This window comes from Cydia pomonella, chromosome 19, assembly GCF_033807575.1.
Source record: "Cydia pomonella isolate Wapato2018A chromosome 19, ilCydPomo1, whole genome shotgun sequence".
NCBI lineage: Eukaryota > Metazoa > Arthropoda > Insecta > Lepidoptera > Tortricidae > Cydia > Cydia pomonella.
The window spans coordinates 16,472,472-16,491,648 of record NC_084721.1 but is presented as its reverse complement, the minus strand read 5'-3'; the positions used below and the strand labels follow the sequence as shown (position 1 = coordinate 16,491,648).

Below are 19,177 nucleotides of genomic sequence, written 5' to 3'. Positions count from 1 at the left end.
AAAGCATACTCACGTTGGATAAATTGGTAATACCGAGCACGAAACAAATAGAATCCAGGATATTTGATTTCCCGGTGCCGTTTAGTCCCGTGATAGCGTTAAATTCAGGGTCAAACCCGGTAATCTCAACACGGTTCCCGTAGGACTTGAATCCGTCCAACACGATAGATTTGATGTACATTTTGCTGCTAGTATATACATCGAACTTTAAATTACATTAAATACAGCTTAATGTATTACAAACATGAGAAAACACGAAATCCCTCCAAATCGGCAACCGTTGGTGTTTGACGACTTTGACGGTATGTATTGACAAATTGACACTAGTTTTTTTGTGTTTGTAGGGTACGTTCCGTAAGCTTTAAATCTCGGCGAAAAATAATTTAAATTACTTTGTATTAAAATTTAGTCACTTACATATATTAAGTAGGCCACAAAGTTAAAGTATACCACTTATTGATTTTCTTTTCTATTAGAATTAAAATTCTATAATACTGTTGCTGAATATTAATGGGGATTCTATAGTCTATTTGCCATTCGCCGCAAAAAAAAAAAACAAAACGTCTGTTTGGCGCTGGAATTTTGTTGTACAATAATAATATCAATAAAATAGTAATATTATTAGAATATACTAAATTATTACTAATTTACGCTTATTATTACTTGTATTCGTGTGGTTAAATTATGATGAAAGTGTAAAAGTTAGTTATACTCGGCGTTCATTCTGCCGGCGTCATGACTTCAATTATCAAGCTACATTGTCTCTCCGGGGCTGGAGATGAGACACCGCCGTGCTACGTGCTCCATGTGGATGAGTTTAAGTTCCTCCTCGACTGTGGATGGGACGAGAAGTTCGATATGGAGTTCATAAAAGAGCTGAAGAGGTCAGTTTGAGGTTATGTTTTGGTGAGCAGATTTTGACCGAGAACCTTCTCTTCATCATCTTTCAAAGTCTTGATATTTCCCACGGCTGGGCAGCCAACTCATCTCTCCTCTTATGTATTAGTGGGATTGGGCTACATATTTTTTAAGGATTCATTTCAGTGCATAAAAAAACAAGAGATATGACCTAAATCTAAAATATACGTGTATTTTATGTACTATAGTATTTGTACTATTCACCATCTTATTCGCCAAATAATTAGAAATTCCATTCTTTGATATTTATAATAAAATATTTTTTTTATAACTGACGTGGTTGGTTATATCTTAACCAGTGCAAGATCACCTAATTAAATTAAACAGTAATGGGGCACAAGATTCTCAGAAATCAATTGTATTTAACAGGAGAGAAAGAGAGGCACCATGGTCTAGGAATGCTTAGGCCTTAGGGCATCAAGACTTAAGAGTGGGTGGCACCAAATAGTCTTATCATGATAAATTTTACTGTAGAGAAAATTTTATAGACCTTTCAATTATGATTGTTGGAACTGGCCCTTAATCTGGCACTGATCTTCCCTTAATTTTGTCATAGTACTCTATATACCACAGTGTACTAAGTTTATTTCTAATTTCAGACATGTAAACAGCATAGACGCAGTCCTCCTTTCACATTCCGACCCACTGCATCTTGGGGCTCTGCCGTATGCAGTGGGTAAACTGGGTTTGAACTGTCCCATCTATGCCACACTGCCGGTGTACAAGATGGGTCAGATGTTCATGTATGACCTGTTCCAGGCACATAAGAATGTGTCGGACTTTGATCTGTTTACACTGGATGATGTGGATGCTGCGTTTGATAGTATTGTGCAATTGAAGTATAATCAGAGTGTTGATATGAAAGGTGAGTGCTGCTCTGCTTCACTGTACTGTTAATCATGAAATAGTTATTTGTTTTACAAGGGGGCAAAGTTGTTGTTTAACCGCTCATGCTAATATTGATACCCGAGCAAGCGAAAGATTCCAAAACTGAACCACGAGCGTAGCGAGTGGTTCGAGAAGTGGAATCTCGAGCGTTGCGAGGGTTTCAAGGCACGAGAGTTAAACAAACTTTGCCTCCGAGTGAAACACAACATTTTTCACCACACCAATGCGAGGAAAATAATAACTATGAAATAGTAAAAACAAACCAAATCAAATCCAAATGGACCTAATTAAATATTTATCATCCAAAATCATCATTTGAAAGTCAATTCTTCCAGCTAACATAAGGAAACGACTCAAAATTTTCCATCTGATTACTTTGCCCCACATGTGGATAAAATGCAACTTTCTCATTCGTTTTTGAACAATCAAGAGGGCTTTTACCAGTTGGTGTGTTGAAAATTACATTGCCTTTTCAAATATGTAATTTGGTTTTTCTTATGGACACAAATGCATAGAATTAAGACAGAATTTGAAAGCCAACCTACACTGCATTCATAAATTGGCATGGATTTTGGTTCTGTGTAATGGATGACCTGCCTTTATGAGCCGTTAATTGATTTGTCAGATGTGTATGTTTTTGGACAAGTTTTATAAATGTATCCTGAGAAAATCTCCAACATCTACTTCAGAGTTAACCCAGGAAAAGCAAGTTCCATTGTAACAGTTAAGAAAGTTACAAGCGTTTTAACTGTTTTCAGGCAAGGGTCTGGGGCTGCGCATCACGCCCCTACCTGCTGGCCATTCCTTGGGTGGCACAATCTGGCGCATCGCCGCCCCTGGCGAAGAAGACATTGTGTATGCGCCTGACTTCAACCACAAAAAAGAGAGGCATCTCAACGGCTGTGAGATAGAGAGGATCATGAGACCATCTTTGTTATTGCTGGGGGCCATGAATGCGGACTATGTGCAGCCGAGGCGGAGGCTCCGGGACGAGAAACTTATGAGTATGTTGAATTAGACTGGCTCATTTTTGGCCACCCCTCCCACTTGGTGATTGGTGAGGTTCTTGGCTAAACCCCCCCCCCCCCCCCCCCCCCCACCTAACCTCACGTACTTTGTTGAATTTTTTTCATTCAACCTAATTTGAAAAAAAAAAACCAGTATTGTATATAGTAAATCTTCTTAATTTTTCTATTTGCGTTATGAACTGATGTATATTATGCTATCTACAGTATCTACTCACACTCATGCGTTAGATATTTTTTCTTACTTTTGTTCACTAGAAAAATACACTGAGGTCTCCTTATACCCCCCTCCCCCAACGTGATCTGTCGTTCGTGGGGGGTCACGAACCCCCCCGGCGATCGCGTGATTTGTGCCCAAGCCCTAACCTTTTGGCTTCATTTTACAGTTGTTATCATAACTTTATGAAAAAAGAGGCAAACTGGCACACTGCCCGCCTGATAATAGACTGGCATGCTATCCCCTTTACCTACGTGTAAACATATTTTTTAGGAGAACTCATGTTGTAGTGCTCAATGAAACATGGACAGGGAGTTTATTCATCATGGTATAGCTAATGAAATAATCTGTTTTGTTTTTTGTATTACAGCAACAATATTAAGCACACTCCGCGGCGGCGGCAGTGTTCTAGTCTGCACAGATACAGCTGGTCGAGTGCTGGAATTAGCCCACATGTTAGACCAGCTGTGGCGAAATAAGGACTCTGGGCTGGTTGCATACACTTTACTGCTGCTCTCCAACGTCAGTTATAACGTTGTTGAGTTTGCCAAGTCGCAGGTCAGTTCTAATGGTTATTTATCACTTTGTTGTCCGTCCGTCTGTCTGTCTGTCAAGACCCTTTATCTCGGGAACACATGGAGGTATGGCGGAGGATTTGAAAATTGAAATTGAAACCATATACTTAGATATACAGTCCATTGAAGCTGTGAAAAAATTCAAACTTCTAAGTTAACGCAAAAAGAATATTGTGAAATACTGACTTACCATGTAATGATCATGTTACATTATGGTCCATAAATAAACTAAACTAAACTATGCGCTGACGGGTCCGCGCGGCTAGCCTATGGTGCAAGCGCCATTGGCGGAGCGGCTCGGGCACCGAGTTACCGCTACAGTACCATCAAGCTGATCTGATGATGGAGACAGGAGGTAGCCATAGGAACTCTGTGCTAAAACAACGCAACTTAATTGTGTTTAGGGTTTTTAGAATTGCAGCGATGAGTATTAGTTGCCTGTGGAAAAAAGTACTGTTAGCAATGAAAGCGTGTACCAAAAATGAAATTTTAGTCAACAGGTTATTTTGTTAAAAGTTACTTTCATTTACAGATAGAATGGATGAGTGATAAATTGACCCGCGCCTTTGAAGGAGCCCGAAGCAACCCGTTTCTTCTCCGTCACCTCCAACTATGCCATTCTGTGGTGGAGGTAAAAACACTTGTTATTTTATTGTAAAGAATAAATATTACATTGTTCATAAACTTAGTGAGAATCTTTTACATTTTGTATTACTTAACTAAGGTAGTGAGAATCTTTTACATTTTGTATTACTTAACTAAGGTTACAATACAATACAATACAAATCCTCTTTATTGCGCAACCTCTGAAAAAAAATGTACATGGAAACACATAAAAAACATGAAGATAGAGGTAAACAACAGGCGGCCTTATCGCTACAGAGCGATCTCTTCCAGACAACCTTTAGGTAGTGGAGAACTGAAACTTAGTAGTACACGGGTTGAAATTAATCACCGGAGAGATTCCGGTGGTTACGCAATACCGTTTTCACATCACCTACTCGGAAAAAAGGTTTTTCTTCCCTGCCAGGAGGGATCAAAGTGACACTTTTCTTCCCTGCTTAGCGGGATTAAAGTAACACTTTTCTGTTCTAGAACACTTATTTGCATACAATTTTTAACATTTTGAAACAATAGTTTACTCAATAAGTGATTTGAAAAGCAGTATGTGTCACATTGTAGCAAAATTATTTCCATCTTGGGCGTAACACACTTAATAAATAAATAATAAATAAATATTATAGGACATTATTACACAAATTGACTAAGTCCCATAGTAAGCTCAATAAGGCTTGTGTTGAGGGTACTTAGACAACGATTTATATAATATATAAATATTTATAAATACTTAAATACATAGAAAACACCCATGACTCAGGAACAAATATCCATGCTCATCACACGAATAAATGCCCTTACCAGGATTTGAACCCGGGACCATCAGCTTCGTAGGCAGGGTCACTGCCCACTAGGCCAAACCGGTCGTCATATGTCACACTTGAATCCCTCATTACGCTCAGGATTATATTTAAGAATCCTTCGCTTCGATTAGGATTCAATGTACGCCGTAAATATGTCATTTTGCTCCCTTGTGATACAATGTACTATTTACGAAACTTTTTTTTGTATAAGATATACCGTTACTTTAATGGTTCCTCTACACGATGGCCAGTCCTAGGGACGCATTTATGCGTTAGAGGGAGCAAGTTATATTGCTATCTCATTTCACTGCATAGCCTGCGCTGGGCCATCGTGTAGAGGAGCCCAAAAATCAATATTTGAACATTAATTAGGTAACGCGGACCCCGGGGCCCAAGGTGGTGCTGGCCTCGTTCCCCGACCTGGAGTGCGGCTTCGCCAGGGACCTGTTCCTGCAGTGGGCTCCCAACCCTCAGAACGCCATCATACTCACACACAGGTATGAATTTACGACGTGAAACGTCTCTGAAACGGAGTAGTCGCTTGCAAAAATTTAATGTAAAGAAAAGTGCGATTTTTCTGCCTCTAGATATCTCAAATAGCTTTGGTCATCTCAATACAACTTCGCGAGATTTTGCGTTTTAAGGTTATAAATTGTTTGTAGATGACAGCTTTCACCGTAGCCAAGCTATTTGCAAAATACTATAATATAAGACTATTATTGTGGTGTCAACATTAAGTTCCTGATGTGCCATCATAATTGCGAAATTTCGGAAACTTCTCATGGACCGAAATATTCAGTTTCAAAAGAATGTTTCCATAATTTCCTGTTTAATTTTCCTTAAGAACTTTTTAAAATAAAGAAAATTATTTTTGTATAGATCCTCCCCCGGAACTCTAGCTCGTGATCTCATCGAGAACGGCGGAGACAGAACCTTGGAGCTAGTAGTGCGGCGTCGAGTGAGACTGGAAGGCGCCGAGCTGGAGGAGTTCATGCAACAGCGCGCCAAGGTCAACAATTCTGTCAAGTGAGTACATAGCGCATTATATCGAGAATGACGGAGAGAGAACCTTGTTAGGTGTTAGTAGTGCGGCGTTAAGTGAGACTGGAAGGCGCAGAGCTGGAGGAGTTCATGCAACAGCGCGCCAAGGTCAACAATTCTGTCAAGTGAGTACATAGCGCATTATATCGAGAATGACGGAGAGAGAACCTTGTTAGGTGTTAGTAGTGCGGCATTAAGTGAGACTGGAAGGCGCAGAGCTGGAGGAGTTCATGCAACAGCGCGCCAAGGTCAACAACTCTGTCAAGTGAGTACATAGCTTGTTATAGAGAAGAGACAGAACCTTGGAGTTAGTAGTGCGGCTTTGAGTGAGACTCGAAGGCGCCGAGCTGGAGGAGTTCATGCAACAGCGCGCCAAGGTCAACAACTTCGTCAAGTGAGTACATAGCTCGTTATAGAGAGGAGACAGAACCTTGGAGTTAATAGTGTGGCGTCGAGTTAGATTCGAAGGCGCCGAGCTGGAGGAGTTCACGCAATAGCGCGCCAAGGTCAATAACTCAGTCAAGTGAGTACATAGCGCGTTATATCGAGAACGATGGAGAGAGAACCTTGGAGTTAGTAGTGCGGCGTCGAATGAGACTCAAAGGCGCCGTGCTGGAGGAGTTCACGCAATAGCGCGCCAAGGTCAACAATTCTGTCAAGTGAGCACATAGCTCGTATCGAGAACGAAGGCAGGACCTTGGAGTTATTAGTGAAAGTCAAGCTGGAAAGTGCCAGACCAATAGCAAATTTTATATTTAGTTGAATATTTTTTTTCTTGGCCTCTATTATTTCCTCCGGGTTATCTCTTAACACATTCATTACTAAGAACCAGGGCCGGATTTAGGGGAGGGCAACCGGGGCTACTGCCCCGGGCCTCCACAAAAGAGGGGCCCCCACAATAGAGAATACGGAAAATTTACCATTTTATTTGGAAAAAATTTGGAGCCTGGGGGCCTCCACTCCTTTATTGCCCGAGGCCTGCAGACCTCTAAATCCGGCATTGCTAAGAACACGTATGTGTGGTTATTTTGTATTGGAAATGAGGCGCTTGGCATTGAAAGAGTAAAATCCCTGATTTTTTGGTATTTAATTTTAACAATTTAGTAGAACGTGATTTACTATTATTATGCCACTATTTTTACCTGGACAACGGGACAGAATAACAACTAGAAATTCAACCCATTTCAGTTTTTTTTTTATATTTCTGTCATTGACATAATATTTCAACAGGGAAGAAGTAGCAGGCCTATCCTCCGACTCAGACTCTGACGGCGACCTTGAAATGTGGGTGGTGACGGGCCGTCACGACATCCCGGTCCGACACGACACCCGTCCGACGGGCTGTTTCAAGAGCAACAAGCGACACCATGCTATGTATCCGTGCCATGAAGAAAGGGCGAGGGCTGATGACTATGGAGAGGTTATACGGGTAAGTGAAACACTTGTCCGACACGACTTCGGTTCGGTACGAACCCGGTACAACATTGTTTCGAAAAGATCCGACATGATATTGGTCCGACACGACGTCGGAACGATTACGACACGAGATCAGTCTAGCAGAACTAGCAGGCTGGCATTCGGCTCGGACTCCGACGTTGACCTTGAAATGTGGGTGGTAACTTTCCGACACGACATCCCGGTCCGTCTAGTAGAACTAGCAGGCTGGCATTCGGCTCAGACTCCGACGTTGACCTTGAAATGTGGGTGGTAACTTTCCGACACGACATCCCGGTCCGTCTAGTAGAACTAGCAGGCTGGCATTCGGCTCAGACTCCGACGTTGACCTTGAAATGTGGGTGGTAACTTTCCGACACGACATCCCGGTCCGTCTAGTAGAACTAGCAGGCTGGCATTCGGCTCAGACTCCGACGTTGACCTTGAAATGTGGGTGGTAACTTTCCGACACGACATCCCGGTCCGTCTAGTAGAACTAGCAGGCTGGCATTCGGCTCAGACTCCGACGTTGACCTTGAAATGTGGGTGGTAACTTTCCGACACGACATCCCGGTCCGTCTAGTAGAACTAGCAGGCTGGCATTCGGCTCAGACTCCGACGTTGACTTTGAAATGTGGGTGGTAACTTTCCGACACGACATCTCGGTCCGTCATGTCACCCGTCCGACGGGCTGTTTCAAGTACCACAGGCGACACCATGCTATGTATGTGCCATGAAGAAAGGGCGAGGACTGATGAGTACGGTGAGCTTATACGTGAGTCTGAGTAAGATTCGATATTGGTCCGACACGACATCGGCCCGAAACGACACCGATACGACACGATACCGGACCTTTAACCCTTTACCAGGCTGACAGTTCAAAAATGACAATGGAATGTCAGTCTTACTCGTCGAAAATAGAACACATGCTTGAACTGCTTCATGTGGGAAATATATATCCCTTAGCCTGGTAAAGGGTTAAAAGAGAATATTTTAAGATATACAGAAAACATAAAAATAAATAACAAATAATAACATGAAATAAAGTATTAGGGATTCTGAATGCACTATTGATTAATATAATGTAGTGTTGACTGGACTGGATGTAGGGGCCGCCTGTAGGGGACGTACGGGGTGGTAGTTGGCCGTCTTTTGGGTGAGTGAGTGATCTGTCGATACCCCCCGTCAGGGGGGTATGAAGGGCCGCTACCGCCTCACGGCTGCGGCGGCTGTCGCGGGTCGCTTCCCCACCGACTGGTGGGGTGGTCGTATGGCCGTCGTTTTGGGGACGGTGTGGGTAGCTGGTGTGTCTTTTGGGGGACGGTGTGTGTGGCTGGTGTCGTAGTGTTGGAGTAATCTGTAGCAGTAATGTCTGTGTGCAGCCCGAGGACTACCGGCTGGCCGAGGTGCTGGACGCGGAGGGCGAGCTGCGCGACGTGGCGCCGCCGCCGCCGCCCGAGCCCGAGGGTAGGCTTGTAGCATACACACTTTTTTTTTTTTTTTTATTAAAAAACTGATCGTCGATTGGCTCTAGTCACACCTGATGGAAAGTGAAGACAGGGCCTAAGATGGAGCTCACCGGTTCAGTAGTAGCCTATTCACTCTTGCTTTAAAGAGACTATTACATTCTATGTTTTTTTTTTTATATTTGGGACAAAAAAACAGTTACACACAGGTTTAGACGCAGAAATAGAATACAAAGAATAATAGAGTGTGAGACTGACAACATCGTCCACAGATTACTAGATTGCCTACTAATAAATCTACAGTATATAGCGCTAGGTAACAATATAAAGGATATTATAAAGAATAATGTTAAAAAATAGTACATTACGATACAAGTGCGAAAAATAGGAAATTCGAAACGAGTGGCGATAAATTAAAACACGACCGAAGGGAGTGTTTTAAATCGACACAAGTTGCGAATTACCTATTCGCACATGTATTGTACAACGTTTTACAGTACATATGGCCCTTTAAATATTTGACACAGTAACGTAATATGCTAATTTGCGCACTAGTGCGGTAAAGTAGCACCATATGTACTGTAAAAAATATTACTTAATCATGTTGGAGCATAGTTCGATTTCAGATGTTAATGCAAACTAATAATAAGCCATTTTATTGATATTTCTCTAATGAAGGAGCGTGCATGAACTGTGGACAGCTGCACAGAAGCCCTGTATTCTTTGGCGCGAAGCAATATGTCAAGTTTTCATTTTTTAGATCTAAGCCACTAGATGGCAGATCCTATTATCCGAAATAGAGCCGGCGTTTAGTGTAGGGGGCAGCACCTGCTTAGAAGTGTGAATTGTTTTCTCTATCGATTCAGATCACGAGATAGACCCTCCAATACGCACGGTCTCTATTTAAAATCCTTTAAACAAGTTATTTTAATTATTTAATTCTATGATAAGTAAAACGACTGTACACTTAGCAAAACCAAAAAGTGCCATTTATCCGTCCTTACCCTTAACCTCGTAAGGCCCAAGGTCCTACCTATAGGACTTATTCAGTTCGATGAAATTTAAATCATATTCAATTAGGACAGAGTTGCATTTGTTTTGTTTCGTGCAATTTTCAAACAAAATAAAATCTACTGTATTCCATGCACTATAGGTTCAAATTCCAGTGGCAAATTTTGGATTTTTCATTTGTATGGCTGGGCCTTAAGAGGTTAACTTAGACGGGTCGTAAGAAGTTATTTATTAAAGTGTGATTTGTTCGTGCGACTGAACAGTAATGCTCAAATAGTAAAATAATAATACTACATTTATTTCCTAACTAGCGTAAATATAGCGGTGGTGGCCGAGTGGATATGACGTCCGACTTTCAATCCGGAGGTCGTGGGTTCAAATCCTGGCTCGTACCAATGAGTTTTTCGGAACTTATGTACGAAATATCATTTGATATTTACCACTAGCTTTTCGGTGAAGGAAAACATCGTGAGGAAACCTGCATACATCTGCGAAGAAATTCAAAGGTGTATGTCAAGTCCCCAATCCGCATTGGGCTAGCGTGGGGACTATAGCCCGAGCCCTCTCGCGCATGAGAGGAGGCCTGTGCCCAGCAGTGGGACGTATATAGGCTGAATTATTATTATTATTATATTATTTCCTAACTAAATTACATTTTAATAGAAATTGCAGGGAAAATTAGAAATAATTTCGTGACTTATTTTCTATCGCGCCATCTTTAACATTTTACGGTTTTGGTTAGTCTGCCCTTGCACATATAAGTACCTGGTCTAGTTTCCGTGAGATTTTAATAATTTCACAAAATCTACAATTTACAATCTACGTGTAAAATATGTAATAATTTTACATACAATCTACAAATTTACAATCTACGTGTAGAACATGTAATAATTTAATATAAAATCAACAATTTACAATCCACGTGTAAAACATATAATAATTTTACATACAATCTACAATCTACGTGTAAAACATGTAATAATTGAATATAAAATCTACAACTTTGCATTAGCCCCCTCTTCAAGTAATTGAAGTAATTCAATTTGATGAAAGTAGTTAGATTTGTATTAGATGTAGGGTAAACCGTCTATTACTGGCTACTTTCTAATAACTAACCACCCTATACTATAAAGGTTCTGTTTTGTGAATATTAAACTTTATAGTATAGGGTTTTATATTCAAGTAAATTCTCAGAACGAATGTTATTTGGTTTACTTGAATAAATAAATATAATTATGTACCTATAATTTTAGCCTAAAGTGGTATAGGTGGCCAGTAATAGGCGGTTGACCCTACATCTAATACAAATCTAATTACTTTCATCAGTTAAAATCATATGAAGAGGGGGCTAATGCAAAGTTGTAGATTTTAATTTAAATTATTACATGTTTTATACGTAGAATGTAAATTGTAGATTGTATGTAAAATTATTACATGTTTTACACGTAGATTGTAAATTATTGATCTTATATAATGTTTTTCTTACAGAGGAAGAAATGGAAATCCCAAGCAAATGCCTGACGACAGTCCGCCAAGTGCCCATAAAGGCATCCGTCCAATACATAGAGCTAGAAGGTCGATGCGACGGCGAGTCTCTGCTCCGAGTAGTGGCCCAGGCGAAGCCGCGAGCTATAGTTGGTCTGCGTGCCAACCAAGCCGCTCTACAGACTCTTAGGTGACCAGTTTTTAGTGACCACTATATAGTCCGTTTTTTTTTGCGTTAGAAAGAAGGTAATTGATTTTTTATTAAAAATCACTTTTGAAAATAAGTCACGGTAGGTCTTGTGTACGTGTGTGTGTGGGATTTTACTTTTATATTCATATTATAAATAACCTAATCTAAGATTTTAAATGAATACAGGAAATAACATTGATAATTTTGTAGGAAATACTGCGAAACCGAGGGTATTGAGAAAATATTCACTCCGGAGCGCGGCGAAACTGTCGACGCCACCACCGAGTCGCACATCTACCAGGTAGGCTTGTGTGGTACAGTCAGCATCAATAGTAGCGGATGAAACAACGCGCCAAAAGTATCTGATATTCCAGATAACTTTTCCAAATATAGATAAATCTCTAAAATTTACATTCAAAAGTATATATTTTACCACCCTTCTTTATTCCTGTGACACGATTAGACCGCGGACCAGCATATATCGTCAGCCATCGCCTCCCGGCTGATCTTTGTCAGATGGTAGTTTAGATGCTATCATGAATTTAAAAATAGTGAGCCGGTTGTAGGTCGGTTTATATCTACAGACATTGAGCGTGCCAGACACGTGCCGTGGCAGACACCGACAGACACCGTTTATTTATATCTACAGACATTAAGCGCACCAGGCCAGGACAGACTCCGTTTTTATTCACATCTAGCAGAAGCGTGCCGTGTCAGACATTGACAGACACCGTCGTCGGTGTTCACACTGACCGGCAGATAGCAACAGACCTGTACAGACATGCACTGCGCAGATAAAATATTCTTTCCGCGCATACTGGCCGGGCACGGCCCGTGTCTGTCGGCGTCTGCGCGGCCGTGTTACGATGGATATAAATTTGTTAATAGAAACTGTATAGAAGAATATTTTTTTGTGTCTGGCACGCTCAATGTCTGTAGATATAAACTGACCTTGTATCGTGGTGGAAAGACCGTCAGCTATTTACATGAACATGTAAAAAATACGTGCCCGCACTTTATGTCCGCAAAGTATGCGTAATGTGTAAATTGTGTAATCCGTTTATTTGAAACGCCTGATGAAATGTTACATGCAAAGTTTCATGATTTTGTTATTACTATCATAAAGAGGTAAAGCGCTTATTTTCTGCATGTTCGTGCGACCACCAGACGATCTTACAAAAAAAAAATTAAGTAACAATAGTATCTGTGACTGTGATTCCTCAACCCACCAACGGAGCGGCAGCTGACGTCCACGTGGGTTCATCATACATAGCCGTTAACCACTATACGAGTTTTCGCCCGGGTGGCGGTTGATCATGGAAATCTGTTCTCGCGGTGTAGATGACAGTTGTGTCCAGGTGAAGCTGACGGACGCCGTGATGAGCGCGCTGTCGTGGAAGGCGGCGGGCGGCGCGGAGCTGGCGTGGCTGTCCGGCGTGCTGCAGCCGCGCGCGCGCCCGAGGGAGCCCGGGGCGCCCGGTAACGTGCTGTTATTTATTTTTCTCAAACTTGCTATGAAATATATGTACTATAATATATGACATGACTTACGTCAAATTAGGTCCGGAAATACTAGATATCAGGTGCGATGAGTGAAGATGATATGTAAAGGAATTTCATACAGCCTTACACACCTAGGCCTGTAAGGCAACCTTCTTTTGTTTTTAAACGTCAAATTATGGCACGTCTTGGCATTCAACCATAAAAAACCTATAAGCAAAATTCTGCCATTGTTTATTTTTTATTTTTTTGGCTTTTTTCTTTTTTTTCTTTTTTGTGTTTGATAAATATTAATTCAGGATTTCAAAGGGAAACAAAAATTTCATTATTTTTGTGCTACAACGCACGGTTTAGGAGATACAGCCCCATAAAGTTTTTTTTTCAGTCATGCAGAAATCTTTATAGGGCCGTATCTCCTAAGCCGTGCGTCGTAGCGTAAAAATAATCAAATTTTCGTTCCCCTTTTAGTAACCCGAAAGTAATAATAACAATCATCATCATCAATCATCAACATCCTATTTTTTTAAATTATTTCATTGCAAGTTTGAGAAAAGCACTATACAAATCTCGGCGAGAATCGGGGTTGCCGGCCGCGTATCCCTATATCTACTTGGCCTGCAACCCTTCGTTTCCCGTCCTCTATAATAATGTACTATTTCTATTCGTCGACTGTAATGCTTGAATTAAGATTTCGTATACCAGGGTTCACCAATTAGTTACTTCCAGGGTCCAGTTTTTAAAATAAAATGGCCATCGCGTCGCGGTCCGTTTCTACTTGAGTCTATAAGCGAATTCGTACTCCGCGAACTGCATCTCTCTCTCTCGCACGTTATTTCGCTCGTCCGTTGTCGAATTGACGGCAACAAAGACAAAACGCGGGGTGAGTTTTGTTAAATTACATACTCAGTTATACAAGTTACAGTTTACCGCGGTCCGCAATTGGTGACCCCTGTCGTATACCAAAGTATAATTGCGTACGTTTCATGTATACGCTGAATATAGCTTGAACCTTGACTGGTTTTACAATTAAAATTAAAGTCCGTGGCTGTACAAGTGTAGTGAATAATCAGATCCTATCTTATTTGTACTTTTTTATACTGAGACTGAAATAGCATAACAAATACGAACTTTTCCGAAAAAATACGATGAAAAAGGATGTCTATGTCGTGGATAAAATGGTTGCCAATTACTTTAAGCTTTACTTCGAGCATCTCGCGTGTGTCGTATTTAGAATATTATCAAATATTTGTCATTGTCCTAACAGAGGAGGAGTCTTCAGAAGACGTGGTGATGTCTCTAGAGCCCGGCGGTGAAGGCGCGGCGCACTGCGCGGCCTACATCAACGCCGTGCGGCTGTCCGAGCTGCGAGCGGCTTTGGCTAGAAGGGGACTGGCGGCGGAGTTCTCCCATGGCGCCCTGGAGTGCTGTAACGGCACGCTGGCTATACGACGGGTAACTTTGATATACAAGTCTTCAGAAGACGTGGTGATGTCTCTAGAGCCCGGCGGTGAAGGCGCGGCGCATTGCGCAGCCTACATAATTGCTGTTCGGCTGTCTGAACGTAAATCAGCCTTAGCTAGAAGAGGACTAGCGGCAGAATTCTCCCATGGCGCCCTGGAGTGCTGTAACGGCACGCTGGCTATACGACGGGTAACTTTGATATACAAGTCTTCAGAAGACGTGGTGATGTCTCTAGAGCCCGGCGGTGAAGGCGCGGCGCACTGCGCGGCCTACATCAACGCCGTGCGGCTGTCCGAGCTGCGAGCGGCTTTGGCTAGAAGGGGACTGGCGGCGGAGTTCTCTCATGGCGCCCTGGAGTGCTGTAACGGCACGCTGGCTATACGACGGGTAACTTTGATATACAAGTCTTCAGAAGACGTGGTGATGTCTCTAGAACCCGGCGGTGAAGGCGCGGCGCATTGCGCAGCCTACATAATTGCTGTTCGGCTGTCTGAACGTAGATCAGCCTTAGCTAGAAGAGGACTAGCGGCAGAATTCTCTCATGGCGCCCTGGAGTGCTGTAACGGCACGCTGGCTATACGACGGGTAACTTTGATATACAAGTCTTCAGAAGACGTGGTGATGTCTCTAGAGCCCGGCGGTGAAGGCGCGGCGCACTGCGCGGCCTACATCAACGCCGTGCGGCTGTCCGAGCTGCGAGCGGCTTTGGCTAGAAGGGGACTGGCGGCGGAGTTCTCTCATGGCGCCCTGGAGTGCTGTAACGGCACGCTGGCTATACGACGGGTAACTTTGATATACAAGTCTTCAGAAGACGTGGTGATGTCTCTAGAACCCGGCGGTGAAGGCGCGGCGCATTGCGCAGCCTACATAATTGCTGTTCGGCTGTCTGAACGTAGATCAGCCTTAGCTAGAAGAGGACTAGCGGCAGAATTCTCTCATGGCGCCCTGGAGTGCTGTAACGGCACGCTGGCTATACGACGGGTAACTTTGATATACAAGTCTTCAGAAGACGTGGTGATGTCTCTAGAGCCCGGCGGTGAAGGCGCGGCGCACTGCGCGGCCTACATCAACGCCGTGCGGCTGTCCGAGCTGCGAGCGGCTTTGGCTAGAAGGGGACTGGCGGCGGAGTTCTCTCATGGCGCCCTGGAGTGCTGTAACGGCACGCTGGCTATACGACGGGTAACTTTGATATACAAGTCTTCAGAAGACGTGGTGATGTCTCTAGAACCCGGCGGTGAAGGCGCGGCGCATTGCGCAGCCTACATAATTGCTGTTCGGCTGTCTGAACGTAGATCAGCCTTAGCTAGAAGAGGACTAGCGGCAGAATTCTCTCATGGCGCCCTGGAGTGCTGTAACGGCACGCTGGCTATACGACGGGTAACTTTGATATACAAGTCTTCAGAAGACGTGGTGATGTCTCTAGAACCCGGCGGTGAAGGCGCGGCGCATTGCGCAGCCTACATAATTGCTGTTCGGCTGTCTGAACGTAGATCAGCCTTAGCTAGAAGAGGACTAGCGGCAGAATTCTCTCATGGCGCCCTGGAGTGCTGTAATGGCACGCTGGCTATACGACGGGTAACTTTGATATACAAGTCTTCAGAAGACGTGGTGATGTCTCTAGAACCCGGCGGTGAAGGCGCGGCGCATTGCGCAGCCTACATAATTGCTGTTCGGCTGTCTGAACGTAGATCAGCCTTAGCTAGAAGAGGACTAGCGGCAGAATTCTCTCATGGCGCCCTGGAGTGCTGTAACGGCACGCTGGCTATACGACGGGTAACTTTGATATACAAGTCTTCAGAAGACGTGGTGATGTCTCTAGAACCCGGCGGTGAAGGCGCGGCGCATTGCGCAGCCTACATAATTGCTGTTCGGCTGTCTGAACGTAGATCAGCCTTAGCTAGAAGAGGACTAGCGGCAGAATTCTCTCATGGCGCCCTGGAGTGCTGTAATGGCACGCTGGCTATACGACGGGTAAGTTTGATTTAGAAAAGTCTTTCGAAGACGTAGTGATGTTGCTCGAGACCAGTGGTGAATGCGCGGTCTACATCGTTGCTGTTAAAATGTTTGAACTTAAAGCAGCCTTAGCTAGAAGGGGATTAGCGGCGAGTTCTCTCATGGCGCCCTGGAGTGCTGTAATAGTACGTGGGCTATACGACGGGTAAGTTGGATTTAGAAAAGTCTTCAGAAGACGTAGTGATGTTTCTCGAGCCCGGTAGTGAAGGCGCGGCGCACTGCGCGGTCTATATCGTTGCTGTTTGACTGTATGAACTTAGAGCAGCCTTAACTAGAAGAGGGCTGGCGGCTGAGTTCTCGCACGGCGCGCTGGAATGTTGTAATGCCAAGCTATTAGACGGGTAAATATATCTTTACTAGGTTATAAATGCGGTTATGAATGCTGTGTAACTGTCCAAACTGCGAGCAGCTTTGGCCAGAAGAGGACTAGCGGCAGAACTCTCATGTAACGCTGGAGTGCCGTAACGGCAAGCTTCATTTTAGACGGGTTGGGTAAGTTTAATATCGAAAAATCTTCAGAAGTTGTAGTGATGTCCTTAGTCTTAGAACCCGTTGAAGGCGCGGCGCAACGCGCAGCCTACATCGTTGCTGTTCGACTGTCTTAACTTAGAGCAGCCTTAGCTAGAAGAGGGCTGGCGGCTAAGTTCTCGCATGGCGCAAGTTACAGAAAAATAGAGTAAACGCCTGCCTATCTATACATAAAAAAAGTAGGTATTAGGGTTGAGATATGGCTCTTATAAATCACATATGACTATAAGATATAGGGGCAGTCTTTAGCGAGAAGGGAATTAGCGGCAGAATTCTCGCACTCGCTGAAGTGCTGTAATGCTATTAAACGGGTAAGTTTGATACAGAGAAGAACATTTCATACATATTATCATACAACATACCCTCTTAAGGCCCAGCCATAGAAATGAAAAATCCAAAATTTGCCACTGGAATTTGAACCTATAGTCCACGGAATATAGTAGATTTTATTTTGTTTGAAAATTGCACAAAACAAAACAAATGCAACTCTGTCCTAATTGAATATGATTTAAATTTCATCGAACTGAATAAGTCCTATAGGTAGGACCTTGGGCCTTACGAGGTTATCAAAAACAACCTACGTAATTTAGTCGGGTTATTTGTTGCCTACTATAAAATACGGTGGGCAACAAAACACGTCTACGTCACTTAGATCTTTTTGGAAGTAGACAGAAAAGAAAAGTGAGACTGACAAGGACAAACAATAGCGCTCTCTGCTCCTTCTACTGAAAGATACATAAGACTATCACGTTCTGTCAGTTCCCCCCACCACTCATGCATACTAAATACTAGGTTCATGGTCGTTTCTGAATTCCAATTAATCCAGCTTTGATGATTCATTTGAAGACAAGTGACATTTTCTGAAAGTGTAATCTAATTTGAACCTTAAATCGGAATGCTAAAGTTGAAATTCTAATGGCGCGTATGTGGTCGATAAATCGTACTATGCCTGGAAAAGGGTTAATGCGATGGGTCCCATATAGAAATTTGATCTCTATAACAAACTTGGTCGACTGATACCATGACACAAACTTGCCATCTAGCCTATAAGTGGTATAGATCCCGTGCGCATTGATACCACTTTATGGCGTAAATCGAAAACTGCCTTGATATTTTCATATCAGGCCATTCTTACATAAGGCATTGTAAGTTTCATTTACGTTAGTAGGGACACAGTTATACTACATACTGGAGATGAATATCATTATCTCATTCTAACAAATAGCTGTGTCCCTACTTACGTCAGTATAACTTATAAGTGTATCTTAGGCCTGTCTTGTTTGGTTTCAGTTGGAGAACGGTCGCGTGGCTCTGGAAGGCGTGCTGTCGGAGGAGTATTATAAAGTACGGGAGCTGCTGTACGAGCAGTTCGCCATCGTTTAGTGGCTGTCAGATTTATTAAATATTGGTTTAGAATAATATGTTTATATTAAAATGTTGTTTTTCTAATATATTTCCCGTAATGGTTTATATTGGTAGGACCGTTTATTGTTTACTGGGTGTTTCACATAGGCCATTACTTTGAGGCACGATACGATCTTAAATAACGTCGTACTCATTCTATAACTCATACAGCGGATGGTTCTTTTGAAACTCGCTTTTGTGCTAGAATCTAATTGCAAAAAGAGACGCCAATAGGAAATATTAGACTCTGCGTAGGGGGCCCCCTACCCAGAGTTTTGTCTAATATTTCCAGATTGAGATGGATTGTGGTAATGGGGCCCCATTTTGGGGCAATCTGAGAGCCTACCGTGAAACAAGATGATAGTATTATCTGTGAAAACTTATCAAAAAACAGTTTAAGGCACAGTATGTATGAGTTACTCTACGGTTTACGATAGGTGTGGTGCACTCTGGCGGTAGAACTATGCAGTAATACTCCCTATTCCGACACGTCTTTTAAGATTATTTCATACGTCGACAAAAGACTTGGACCCGTTGAATAAAATAATAGGTACTTGGCTCGGAGTAAGTATAGGTCCGTCCAGTACCCCTAGTGTAAAT

At 42.8% G+C, this 19,177-nt stretch overlaps 2 protein-coding genes across 2 annotated transcripts in view; one reads left to right on the top strand and one right to left on the bottom strand.

The window, feature by feature from the left end:
• The window catches only part of LOC133528323 (structural maintenance of chromosomes protein 2), a 32,485-nt gene extending 32,187 nt beyond the window's left edge, over positions 1 to 298 (bottom strand). Inside the window, exon 1 of the mRNA XM_061865667.1 lies at positions 14 to 298. Within this exon, the coding sequence (XP_061721651.1) occupies positions 14 to 181 (168 nt within the window). The 5' untranslated portion in view covers positions 182 to 298. The remainder of the gene's footprint in view (positions 1 to 13) is intronic.
• An 85-nt stretch (positions 299 to 383) lies between these two features.
• On the top strand, positions 384 to 18,608 carry LOC133528296 (probable cleavage and polyadenylation specificity factor subunit 2). Its single transcript, XM_061865627.1, has 14 exons — positions 384 to 884; positions 1,518 to 1,783; positions 2,565 to 2,810; positions 3,419 to 3,606; positions 4,156 to 4,254; positions 5,417 to 5,541; positions 5,924 to 6,070; positions 7,316 to 7,514; positions 8,902 to 8,986; positions 11,485 to 11,671; positions 11,882 to 11,972; positions 13,030 to 13,150; positions 14,436 to 15,811; positions 18,464 to 18,608. The coding sequence occupies exons 1-14, from the start codon at positions 736 to 738 to the stop codon at positions 18,554 to 18,556; spliced, it is 3,372 nt and encodes a 1,123-aa protein (XP_061721611.1). The 5' UTR covers positions 384 to 735; the 3' UTR covers positions 18,557 to 18,608.
• The last annotated feature ends 569 nt before the right edge of the window (positions 18,609 to 19,177 follow it).

Excerpts from the sequence above, each read along its gene's own strand:
- LOC133528296 (XM_061865627.1), top strand. The coding sequence starts at position 736 with ATGACTTCAATTATCAAGCTACATTGTCTCTCCGGGGCTGGAGATGAG. Across the intron at positions 1,784-2,564 it reads TCAGAGTGTTGATATGAAAG|GCAAGGGTCTGGGGCTGCGC; the intron begins GTGAGTGCTGCT and ends AACTGTTTTCAG. Across the intron at positions 7,515-8,901 it reads ACTATGGAGAGGTTATACGG|CCCGAGGACTACCGGCTGGC; the intron begins GTAAGTGAAACA and ends GTCTGTGTGCAG.